General features: G+C 40.6%; 2 protein-coding genes across 3 annotated transcripts; one reads left to right on the forward strand and one right to left on the reverse strand.

The window, feature by feature from the left end:
- The first annotated feature begins 685 nt into the window (after positions 1-685).
- rb1 (retinoblastoma 1) lies at positions 686-11,409 on the forward strand. The gene is made up of 27 exons (XM_077592537.1): positions 686-952; positions 1,336-1,456; positions 2,519-2,622; positions 2,692-2,826; positions 2,911-2,949; positions 3,089-3,138; positions 3,298-3,408; positions 3,533-3,678; positions 3,754-3,831; positions 3,923-4,032; positions 4,112-4,186; positions 4,407-4,494; positions 4,569-4,685; positions 4,762-4,818; positions 4,922-4,953; positions 5,044-5,120; positions 5,196-5,422; positions 9,044-9,159; positions 9,376-9,518; positions 9,606-9,751; positions 9,841-9,945; positions 10,046-10,159; positions 10,232-10,377; positions 10,439-10,469; positions 10,546-10,688; positions 10,764-10,810; positions 10,913-11,409. The coding sequence occupies exons 1-27, from the start codon at positions 843-845 to the stop codon at positions 10,981-10,983; spliced, it is 2,739 nt and encodes a 912-aa protein (XP_077448663.1). The 5' UTR covers positions 686-842; the 3' UTR covers positions 10,984-11,409.
- Positions 3,249-8,303, reverse strand: LOC144068211 (lysophosphatidic acid receptor 6-like). 2 transcript variants are annotated; one of them, XM_077592539.1, is made up of 2 exons: positions 8,091-8,303; positions 3,249-7,997 (listed from the first exon to the last, which is right to left on the reverse strand). In XM_077592539.1, exon 2 carries the CDS (start codon positions 7,979-7,981, stop codon positions 6,824-6,826), a length of 1,158 nt encoding a protein of 385 aa, XP_077448665.1. In that variant the 5' UTR covers positions 7,982-7,997; positions 8,091-8,303; the 3' UTR covers positions 3,249-6,823. The 2 variants fall into 2 exon arrangements, with proteins under 2 accessions (XP_077448665.1, XP_077448664.1); XM_077592538.1 differs by having other exon boundaries at positions 3,249-8,013.
- Positions 11,410-11,899: the final 490 nt, after the last annotated feature.

The following is an 11,899-nucleotide window of genomic DNA, read 5'->3' on the forward strand; positions in this document are numbered from 1 at the left end:
AGTTCTAGTTTGAACTTTGAATAATATTTTCTTCAATGATGGGGAACCTTTGGGAACACTTGTAACAGTTGTTGTTAATTTGAGAAAATGCATTTCCTAATAGTGTTTATTTTAAATATTGAATTGAATTTTCATTGTATTTAATTGTGTGCATAGGCTATGTATGTAGTAGTTCACACATCTCCCAGAAGAGGGCAGTGATGAGAAAGGGTCAAGTAAACTAAGCACTACGCACATGACACTTCCTTACTTTTGGGTGTGAACGTTTGAGATAAAAAAAAAAAAAAGTAATCAACTGGACAAATAATAAAGGATTCGTTTTTTACTTTCTACACGCTAAAAGATAACAAGAAATGGACTGCTTTGTTTGTTCAAAATAACCCCTGTTTCGATTTATTCCTTGTGACGTTTGAATGGCCGATCGATTCAAAGCGGATGTGACGTAACAACTTTCCCGCGGTTTTGTCCCAAGAGTTTGCTTGTTTTCTCTATTTACACTCCTCCGCAACATCACATAGCGGGTATCAATGCAAAACAAACAACATAATACACTATTTTAAAATCCAATATTAGTGTTAGTCAAACAGCAATAAATAGTGAAATAAGACGTTTAATTTGAGGGAGAAATTGCGGCGAACGTGACACTGTCTCCGCCCAAGCATGCATCCCCGTGAGACAAATCGAACACACCAAATTTCGTAATTCACCCAGGTTTTGTTCGAGTCCAAATACACCCGCTGGGTTTGGATTCATTATTAAATATACTTTTTAAAAATCGGATTCTTCATTTTGACTTACAGCAAGATTTGCTGTATCTTCTTGTTTATTAGCGAGATCCGAGAATGCCACCGAAGCGGCGCAATGCCGGCTCGATCCAAAGCAAAGAGACGAAAAATAAACCCGAGAGTTCATCATCGGTCAGCAAAACCAGCACAGAGTTAACGGCGAAAAAGTAAGATACTCTTAATATAATCTAAGATACTATCAATCAAATGAATAATCAATGATTATGTTTCATTTCAAGTCATGTTGATTCTGACATTCACTCTTACAAGTTAGTGATCAGCTGGACAATATCTGTGTTAGCTACGTCCTTTCATTAAGGCCTTCGTCCACGATAAACATACATTTTTCACTCAGATGTCAAAATCTGAAATATTATTCATATTCTTAACCATCGTGGATGGATTTCTGTTTAAATAGAACGTTCTTTTTGTTGTTGTTTTGGTGCATCTCCATGGGAAATAATGAGAAATTGATACTAAAAGAAACGCAAATCTTCACTTGATATATGAAATATGTTATTAATAAATGGTGTTATGCCCCCCTGTGAAGGCACAGAGACAAGGATACTGACTTTATTGCTCTTTGCAAGAGGCTTCGTGTGTCAGATGTGGTTTGCGACCGGACCTGGAAGATGTACAAAAGTCTTCAGCAGTCCCTGGATGAATTACAAGTACGTACAGTTTAGAAATCATCTCCCAATACAATCCTAGACAATTTATTCAAGCATTTGAGCATCGCTGATTGTATTCGACTTCTTGACTTACTAACTACCACAACATTTACCCTATAAATACTATTTCATATATGCTGTAAACCAGGAGTGGGCAAGTTCCGGTCCACGAGAGCCTCTATCCAATCTGGTTAGGGTTAGAGTTAGGGTTATGCGCAGGGGTGGCCACGTCCGGCCCGCGAGAGCCTCTATCCATTCTGGTTAGGGTTAGGTTTCGAATTAGGGTTAGGGTTACAGTTAGGTTTTGAATTAGGGTTAGGGTTACAGTTAGGGTTAGACGCAGGGGTTTAGGTTTTGAATTAGGGTTAGGGTTACAGTTAGGGTTAGATGCAGGGGTGGCCACATCCGGCCCACAAGAGCCTCTATCCATTCTGGTTAGGGTTAGGGTTACAGTTAGGTTTTGAATTAGGGTTACAGTCAGGTTTTGAATTAGGGTTACAGTTAGGTTTTGAATTTGGGTTAGAGTTACAGTTAGGTTTTGAATTAGGGTTAGGGTTAGAGGCAGGGGTGGCCACGTCTGGCCCATGAGAGCCTCTATCCATCTGGTTAGGGTTAGGTTTTGAATCAGGGTTAGGGTTACAGTTAGGTTTTGAATTAGGGTTAGAGGCAGGGGTGGCCACGTCCGGCCCATGAGAGCCTCTATCCATCTGGTTAGGGTTAGGTTTTGAATTAGGGTTAGAGTTACAGTTAGGTTTTGAATTAGGGTTAGGGTTGCCTGTTTTCCATGTCTCCCTCCACCAATACACCTTAATCAAATAATCGGGATCGGTATGAACCTTCTTGACAGCTTGCCTATGAGTTGATCATTTTATTCAGGTTTTGTAGTGGAGGGAGATATGGAAAATAGACTGGATAGGGGCTCTCGAGGACCGGACTTGGCCACCCCTGCTGTAAACGATTGGAAGTAAATGAATGAATGCAAAGTTCCTCCATACTCTCGCTAATTTAATTTAAAGTTTTGAATGTGAACTCTGCAAATATTGTTCTTTCTTCTGACATTAGGTAGATCAAAAAAAATTATGGGGTGCCGCCCTGTTTGCTATTGTGACCGACATGGATGCCAATTCCTTCACCCTAACTCAGGTCCTGAAAGATGTTGGTATGAAGTAAGTACTCCTGCTTATTTTTCTGTATTTATTCGCCCACCAAACCTTAACCAACCTTAATGTTTTCAGCGTTAAGCAATTTGTAGCTTTGGTTCGGAAACTGGACATCAACCTGGATACAATAAGCACCAAAGTGAATTCAACACTGACACACTTGGAGAACAAATATGAAGTGACCATGGCTCTTTACCAGAGGTTTGAGAAGTGAGTAAAGCATAATAAAGCACTTAAAGATGCTTCATTTGAAGGATTCATTGTTTTTGCAATGTCCTTTTTTTGTTGTTTCAGGACATGTAAAAGTATCTTTGCGGTGCCCACTCAGACAAAGTAAGTCGAAGACAAAAGTAATCAGTGAATAATTAACAATATAAACAATTGTTTTCTACATTCCTCGTTTCAACTTTTGCATATTAAAGCTTCACTGAGTTTCCTTTATTCACTACCAGTTTATTTTTTATTTTTCCAGGGAGAATGAAACCATACGGGCCTGCTGGACAATGTTTCTTTTAGCCAAAGGTTAGTGTTTTAAAAAAAATCAGTAATTCCATCAGATCCATTTTTGTTGCAACTATTTTCTTGTGCTTTTGTTTCCAGTCTTCCTTTCTTTTTCCTTCCAATGTCTGTATTTGAATGTTGTGGACCTGATACTTAAGTTGGATGATATTTCACATGCAGGAAGGACCTTGCAGATGGAGGATGACCTAGTCATATCATTTCAGTTGTTGCTCTGCACGCTCGAGTTATTCACCAAACGATGCTCTCCCGAATGCCTGCAGCCTCTTTACCGTAAGCCATGTTGGTCGGAAGTTTCTAATCCCGTGTTATGGGGTTGTAAAATATTGCACTTGGCGTAGTTTATTGCGTTTGCATTGCTGTGAACATATTGGGGTTTTTTCTCCGGCGTTTTCAGAATCCGCCATCAGCAAATTTCAAAGTCCCGTCACACGAACATCTCGTCGCAACCAGGTCAACGCCAAAGCGCGAGTTACAGAGCCGGTGGTGGATCTCCCGCTGCTTGAAACCTTGTGCAAAGAGAATGAATGCAACGTAGATGAGGTGCACCTCTCTTCGTCTTGTGCATTACTTTTGATAAACATCATTTTCAATATCAATAATCCTTTATAATTGAAGGTGAAAAATGTGTATCAGACCAGTTTTTCTGCTTTCGTGGTATCTTTGGATCTTCATAAAACATCCGGTCTTCCTCAGGTACGCCTTGTGAAGCACATCAAATCATGAATTCTGAAACACGATCCTTCGCTGCCATTCTTCATATGATATAATTTATTTCTCCCCACAGGCCAGTAGCATCAATCAGCAATATGAAGAGCATTACCTCAAGTGTAGAGACATTGATGCTCGGCTGTTTTTGGACAGCGACGAGACACTTCTTTCACCTCAAGTGGAACCGTAAGGATTTTAATGTCAAAACGACCTAGTGCAATAGTTAAGGGAACATAAGACGAAAAGCATTCATCAATCCTTTCAGGGTACAAGTGGAGAGAACACCAAAGAAGAATATGTTAGAAGAAGATGCCATGGTGATTCCACAGACTCCAATCAGGTGAGTGCAGTATAATGTACAGGTAATTACAGTTACAAAATAGGCAATTACTTGGTTTAAAATGCATTAACTGTGATTAAGATATTAAAAGTTACACCCTAACTCTTTATGTTGAGTTTTGGGGTAATATGGAAGGATTTAAAATAAGATTTTTTTTTCTCATCTCATCTTATCTCATTTTCTGAACCGCTTTTTTTGTGATAAATATTTTCTATCTTAGAGCTACCATGAACTCCATTCAGCAGTTGAGGGGAGATCTCACCGCTCGTGGTGACCAGCCATCTACAAATTTAGCGACATATTTCAAGGTAGGCCTCCACAGTAATCAAAATGTCAACTGATGTTTATGTGTGACAAGCATTGTTTTTTGGGGGGTTATCAGAACTGTACTGTAGATCCGGCTCAGGATATTCTGAAGCGCTTGGAGACACTTGGACAAAAATTCAGCCAGAGGTTTGCTGAGGCCGTTGGACCCCAGTGCATTTCTCTCGGAAAGGAGGTACAATGAAACATTTTCACGTACGCCCCTCAATATTTGTTCTTATAATTGCTCTTAATGTATTTTTGTCTACTAGAGATTTAATCTTGGTGTCAAACTCTACTACAAAGTCATGGAGGCAATGCTTAAATCGGTACTGTGAATCATTTTTTTTTCTTCAAAATGTGTCCCTCTGTACGCTTATGCATGAAAATACAATAGAATACTTTCTATAATGCTATATTCCCCATTACTAGGAAGAGAGGCGACTGTCTGAGCAAAATTTCAGGTAGGAATGATTTCAAACTCTTTCTATTAATATATACATTTCATTTTGGGAAAGCTTTCTTGGCCTTAATTCATTTGCCATCAATTCCAGTAAACTCCTCAACAACTCCACATTCCATACATCGCTCTTGGCCTGTGCCCTGGAAGTTGTCATGGCAACATATGGAGGTGTGTCATTTATATATCGGTCAAATGTGGACGTTACTTTGGTTTTCCTAACAAAGGTTTATTTCTCTTGACTAGAGAGCAGTTTTAAGACTGGGGGATACAGTCACGGACGTAATGCAGGAGAGCCGGGTACGGCGGACCTGTGCTTTCCGTGGATACTGGACGTGTTGAATCTCAGCGCCTTTGATTTCTATAAGGTCATTGAAAGTTTTATCAAAGCGGACACCACTCTGATCAAAGATATCGTCAAGCATCTGGAGACTTGCGAGAACCTCATCATGGAACGTATAGCGTGGAAGACGGTGAGTGACATTTACAAGCTTGTGTGTACATATTAAGAAGATCAAATTTATTCTGTGTCTCTTAAATCCAGGTTAATTCTTTGCACCAATTCCCATGCGGTATTGATTTCATTGAAATTCACCAAAACCTGTCGTTATTTTTTGTTAATTTAAAGAGACATAGTGTGATGAATATAACAAATACTAAATTTTTAAAGATTTCCTATTTTAGTTTTTAATGAGTAAACATTTCCAATACAGAGAAATATAATGTATAGTTTTATTTTTTTTAGTTTAAGCTATTTTGAAATTCAAAGAAATTCAATTAAATGATTATCTCAAAATATCTAAAAAAAAATACTATTAACTCGTTGCTTGCTACTGACAGCGAGAAACATTCAAATTATTTAAACCAGGGGGAATGGCTGTGAATGTTGACCTTTCATTGTCATTAACGTTGTTAAACGTCCAATATATTTTGACTGGGAAGCCTAGCAGTCAAAATGGATCGGACGTCTAGCGCCGTCAATAGTTCACAGTCTCACTGATGGGAAATTCTGAGTCATTTTAGAAGTGATTGATAGGCATGTAGCCATATTTCACACTGTCACAGAGGTTTTGTCATCCTCCTCGATCGCAATCCCTTTTGGATCAGGAATTCGACACATTTCTCGAGGCGTGTTGTTGCTCGCATGCTGATGTTTTACAGGCGATGAGTTTTTTTTTTGCTGTGTCAAATCAGACTCTGACAGGAATGTTACAAGGCTCAGTCTTGCATCTTTTGCAAGAAAGGACGTTACATTTGTTTACATTCATGTTACTGTTGCCATTTTAAAAATTGAATGGCTATATATTTGATTAACCTCCAATATGTCAAGATAGGATACCTTCTTTTTAGTTTGACAGATTTTATTTCACTTTAGTTGTTCAGTAATGTTTTGAAACTTTCGTAATACCAATGATTGCCAGTCACTGACCGCACCTGGATGTTGAGTCAGTGTGTGTCTGTGGCATTGGCTGCCCATTCAACTTGCAGTTGTAAGGTAAGTGATTGCGTGACTCAGTCGTGCGGCTTTTAGTTAAGTTGCTCAGCAATAACTGGCACATCCACTTTGTGAAACCAGACTAATGTCGCCGCACTTAATAAATGACTCAAAAGAATTCTGTACATTAAAACTGCTATAATACTGGTTTCAAATGAAAAATAAGACAAGCTACATTTCATGCGTGTGAAAAAAGAAGAAGCTTATTACTGTACAGTTGCACTCCTTGTTACTCCAAGTCACGTGAGTGATAGTTCTGTTTGTATTGTCACCATGGCACAAACATTGCTCTTATTAGATGTCTTAATCCGTGTCACTGTTTCAGCAGGAATTCTTTTTGTTTTGTTTTTTAACTGTCTTTGCTGGATTATTTTTGGTATTACAGAGTGGAGTTGTTTTTTGACTGGAAATTCTCAGTATCCCTCAAGTGACCTCTCTGATAATTCAGACCTCTTGCTATAGATTTTGGGCTATTTTGCGCACTGTCTCCTTGTAACCTGTCGAGAAGCTTGACGCCGTTGTGCCAAACGGTGGACTTGCGTTTGATGGAGCTTTGAATAGTCTCTGAAGTGAAGTAATAAACCACTGGGTCAAAGCAGCAGTTGGTCACAGCTATGCACAGTGAAATGGGGTAGATGGTTCTCACCACGTGTTCTGCTGAGCATCCTTTGAGAACTTGGGTCCGGACCAGAGAGTAGAACATGAGGTTAATGTTGTACGGGATGAAGCAGAAACAAAAAATGAGCAGATGTACAAAGATCATCCTTAGAACCTTTTTCTTATTGATGCTACCACCACGACTGATGGTTTGGGGTTTATTCAACGTTCGTAGAACCATCGCGGAGCAAAAAACGTTGACCATTAGCGGGATCATGAATCCCACTGTCTCGATGAACATCACCACCTTGGAGAGCTCGGACTTCCACTGGTTGCTGGAATAGTTTTCAAAGCAATAATTGGAGGAGTTAACGTTTTTAGGCGATGTGGTGTCCAGAAGGAACCCAGTGGGAATACTCCCAGAAAGAACTAACACCCAAACCGCAAGGCAAGCCAGTTTGGCGTTGCGCTTGGTCCGAATTTTCTGAGACCGAAACGGATGCACGATGGCCAGGAATCGGTCGACGCTGATGCAGGTGAGGAAGAAGATGCTCCCGTACATGTTGGTGTAGAAAAGAGCCACGGAAATCTTGCACAGCTCACTTCCAAACATCCATTCCCGTTTAATGAAGTAGACGATGCGAAAAGGCAGGCTGAGGACGAACAGGGAGTCGGAAACCACCAGGTTGACCATGTACGTGGTGGTCTCGTTCCTCAGCTTTAGCGTGCACCCAAAAATGTAGACAGCCACCAGGTTGAAGAGAAATCCGAAGATAAAAACCAGGCTGAAAACGGTGCTGTACAGCGGGTACTTGAAATCATCGTTCTTGTTGCAGTTTATTAAACTGTGATTGGCACCCACTGTACCCATATTGTTCATGTTTGGGTCCAGCTGCTGAGTCTGTAGAACTCTCAAAGGGTGGTAGGTGTCCTCTGTCATCGCCAGTGAAAAAAACCTGTTCATCCAGTGGTCTGTAACAGACACATTTTATGCATATCAATCGGGAGAGAAATTACACCCCGACGGCTTCCTCAGAGTGACTAAATACCTTTTGGTTGTATTTGTCCTTGTCTGTTATATAGTCGTCAAAGATGGGAAGTTTTCAGGGTGTTCTTCAGTTGATTTTTGTGTTCCACTTCCTAAAAAAGTCACATCATGCCCCCTCACAGCCTGAAAAAAGATGAAGTGATTCTTCGTTTTCTTTTTTTTACTCTATGTATAATAACGCTCTTCTGTGTTTCCTGGTGTAAGCCTGCTCGGTCTGAAGTTCTTTTATGAGCTGTTATGCTTTCAGACAAGCCGGGACAAAAGAAAAGGGAGGTGCTACCACTTGCAAATCCCTCCCACTTCTACTTTTTTTGTTTGCACCTACTTTCAATTCTAATATCAGTCTAGCCACTTGCACCTGGATTTCCTTTTTATCAGCTCTTAGGTGCATTAAAGTGTTTTGCTTGCGGCAGACGACTGTTTATGGTCTTTTTTTCTTATCATTACTTTCATAAAAAGTCAATACTGGACTTTGCTGCCAAACCATATGTCAGCAAAGACCGTGGGAGGAGATGACAAACCGCACGCCCACAGTTGACATTAGCAGGAGACTGCAAAAGTAGAACAGGCTGGTAGCGGGTCTCTACCTGCAGCGATTCAGTAGAAACCACACCCTACTTCCTGCATGTGCTCATCTCCTGTCTGTGTACTTGTGGAAAGTTTGCATGCTGAGTAAAATGTGGGCTTATAGCCCAAAGAAGGACCTTTAGTTAAGATTTAAACTTTGATATTATGATCCTCTCTTTCTGTCAATGGTGATCAGTGCATGCACAAACAACCGTAAATTTAGCGTTACACTGACACCAAACTGCCCTTGGGCAAGACACTAAATGCTACCTACTCTAAAGCGCCATGTAAGTGGAATCTGTGCACTATTGAAAAATAAAGCATGTGCATTGCCTGACTATATAAAAGTGAGAAATGACTGCTTTAAAAAAAAAAAAAATCTTTCAGGGTTCTCCTCTGTTCGAGCTTCTAAAGCAGGAGCATGAGCTCGGTTCTGTAGAACAAACAGAGACGCCTGCCAGTTTCAACCAGCCGTTACAGCACAACCACACCGCCGCCGACCTGTGAGTCTGCTTCCCTGCTAAATGTCTTTAATCATACAGTATTAACAGTGAATTTTGCAAAACCACCATGACTCACAATGGGGAATTTCATGAGTTTGTCACTCTGATTTCACCATTGGGTAAAATGTTATTGGAAAAAAAAAAGACAATTCTTATAAAAAAACATTGAAAACAACTTAACCACCAGACATTTTCGCTGGTCCCTTCTTTTGTCAGATATCTGTCCCCTGTACATCCGTCCCTTCGCATCTTAGCGCCGGACTCCCCGGCCAAAGCGGGCTCTCAAGCTGCCGCCCCGCCGCCAAGCCAGAACGCTCGACAAATGCATTCTAACTCACTAAGCCTCTTCTATAAGAAATGTAAGAAGGAATGAACTGTAAAAAAAATATCTGCGTTAGTGGCACTGCACACTGCTTCTCTTTTTTTTTTTTTGGACTCCCTGCTAGTGTACCGCCTGGCTTACACCAGGTTGAAGATGCTCTGCTCCTACCTGCTCTCCTCCCATCCAGAACTGGAGCTCATCATCTGGACTCTCTTCCAGCACACTCTGCAGCACAACTACGAGCTCATGAGAGATCGACACCTCGACCAGGTGACCCAAATTTTTTCAGCGCCCATCTTTTATCTTCACCCGCTCGCCGCCTCCCTTCTCACCTTCTTTCGCCCTTTCCGTCTACGTAGCTGATGATGTCATCCATGTACGCCATATGCAAGGTTAAAATCGTCGAGCTGCGCTTCAAGTCTATTGTGTTGTCGTACAAGGACATGCCCAACACCAGCCAGGAGGTGACGCCGTCTTTTCGCGAGCCTCATCTTTTAATTTGCAAAAGAACACTTGATTTCTTGACTCTTTTTCGAGCTAATGTAACTTGAAGTGTCCGCACAGACTTTCAAGCACGTGTTGATCGGCGACGACCACTATGACTCCATCATCATCTTTTATAACCAGGTTTTCATGCAAAAGCTGAAAACCAACATCCTTCAATACGCCTCAACAAGAGTAAGACATCCCCCTGCTTCATTTCATTCAAGTCTCAACTGTTGACTGGGTCTGCTGGTTGCTTTCTTCCAGCCGCCCACCCTTTCGCCGATCCCTCAAATCCATCGCAGCCATTCTAAATTTCCCAGTTCGCCTCTGCGTGTGCCCGGAAGCAACAACGTGTACATCTCGCCCATGAAGAGCTCGCACTCTCCTTGCATCATGACGCCACGTAGCAGGTGAGCCCCCTCTTCTTCCTAAGTGTTCATTTCAGCTTAACCTCGCTGCTTTTCCCCGCAGAATGCTGGTTTCCATCGGCGAATCTTTCGGGGTAAGCTGGCTTTTGTATCGTTTAATGCAGTTTTGACGAACGGCGGCAAAATTTGACTCTCCCGTTTCTCGTGCAGACGCCCAATCGCTTCCAAAAGATCAACCAGATGGTTAACAGCGGCGAGCGCTCTTTAAAGAGAACCTCGGATCACATAGGAACTCCCAAACATTTAAAGAGGTTACGATTTGATGTGGATGGCCAAGATGAAGCCGACGGAAGGTTGGTGGGAAATGTTTGCGACCAGAGACAAAACTGTCCTTGTCATATAACCATTTTTGTGTTATTTCTAATTAGCAAATCTGACGGAGATTCAAGACTCATACAGAGGCTCAATGATTTGAGTAAGTAACAAGACTTCTTGAAATTTAGCTGGCGTCGTTTGACAAATGGGGAAAAAATAGCTCGTTGCGCAGGATTTTAACATTCCCCAACTTTCCATGCAGGTTCCGCTCGCAGTCGCATGCAGGAGCAGAAGATGAAGGAAGACGTGGAATCGCGAAAGGGACAGCACTAAAATCTACCGAGAAGTCACTCTCGTTTGCACTGGGAGCCAGATTTACTCTGTACATTTAGCGTTTTGTTTTAGTACTTATTTAACGTATCTCAGAGGATTGCTATGTAAATATGTGCTTGGGGTTCTGATTAGAGGTAAGCTTTTCATTTGATGTGTTGTTTGTGTTTGACTTACTAAGATAGAACACTGCTTTTCTAACTAAGTCGCTTTTTTGGGGTGTGTGGATTTTTTGCAGTGTCATTAAGTTCAATCATGACGCAACAATGGGTCGATCAGTAGACGGTAGACATACAAAAACATGCTTTTTATGTTTCTGAGACCAAGATACATCATTTGAAAACCAGAGAGGTAGGTTAAGGAAAACGTATTAGTAATGATTTAGCTTGCTCATCTTTTTATTTACAAAAAAAAGTGGTAATTTGAACAAGACACACTTCAATTTCTGTACTGTTCCATAGTTAATGTTTTAGTAAATGATGAGCATGCAGAATTTTTTACACTATATTTTAATTAAAAATGTTAATCATGTCTGGACACAAATATAGAATATTAGGATTTTCAGTGTCTGCATTTTAATTGTTTTACATAATTTAAATTGGATCCATAAAAAATTAAAAAAAAGTTTAGTGACACTTAAGTTAATTTTTTGTGTTAATCTAAATCCTTTGTTAGTGATTTTTTTATCCCGTTTTTCCACTCAATACCCTCAAAGTCCTCTATGCACTTCAGTTTTGTCATCGACCACATCACAGTACTTTATTTTATTCACTGTATAACAGCTGTATTGTGCTGTCACCCTTTCATTATGAACTAATAAAACACAGCCTCTTGTTTCAAGAACCTGAAATTTGTATTGAAACGACAATTTTTTGTATATTTTTGAATGATCTTTTCATTATACTGTTGCATTTAACAG

Source organism: Stigmatopora argus, chromosome 22 (assembly GCF_051989625.1).
Source record: "Stigmatopora argus isolate UIUO_Sarg chromosome 22, RoL_Sarg_1.0, whole genome shotgun sequence".
NCBI lineage: Eukaryota > Metazoa > Chordata > Actinopteri > Syngnathiformes > Syngnathidae > Stigmatopora > Stigmatopora argus.

Bases quoted from the DNA above. Each gene is read 5' to 3' on its own strand.
- rb1 (XM_077592537.1), top strand. From the start codon at position 843: ATGCCACCGAAGCGGCGCAATGCCGGCTCGATCCAAAGCAAAGAGACG. The intron at 2,950-3,088 runs GTAAGTCGAAGA...TTATTTTTCCAG, and splicing joins GCGGTGCCCACTCAGACAAA to GGAGAATGAAACCATACGGG. The intron at 4,686-4,761 runs GTACAATGAAAC...TTTGTCTACTAG, and splicing joins GCATTTCTCTCGGAAAGGAG to AGATTTAATCTTGGTGTCAA.
- LOC144068211 (XM_077592538.1), bottom strand. From the start codon at position 8,005: ATGAACAGGTTTTTTTCACTGGCGATGACAGAGGACACCTACCACCCT.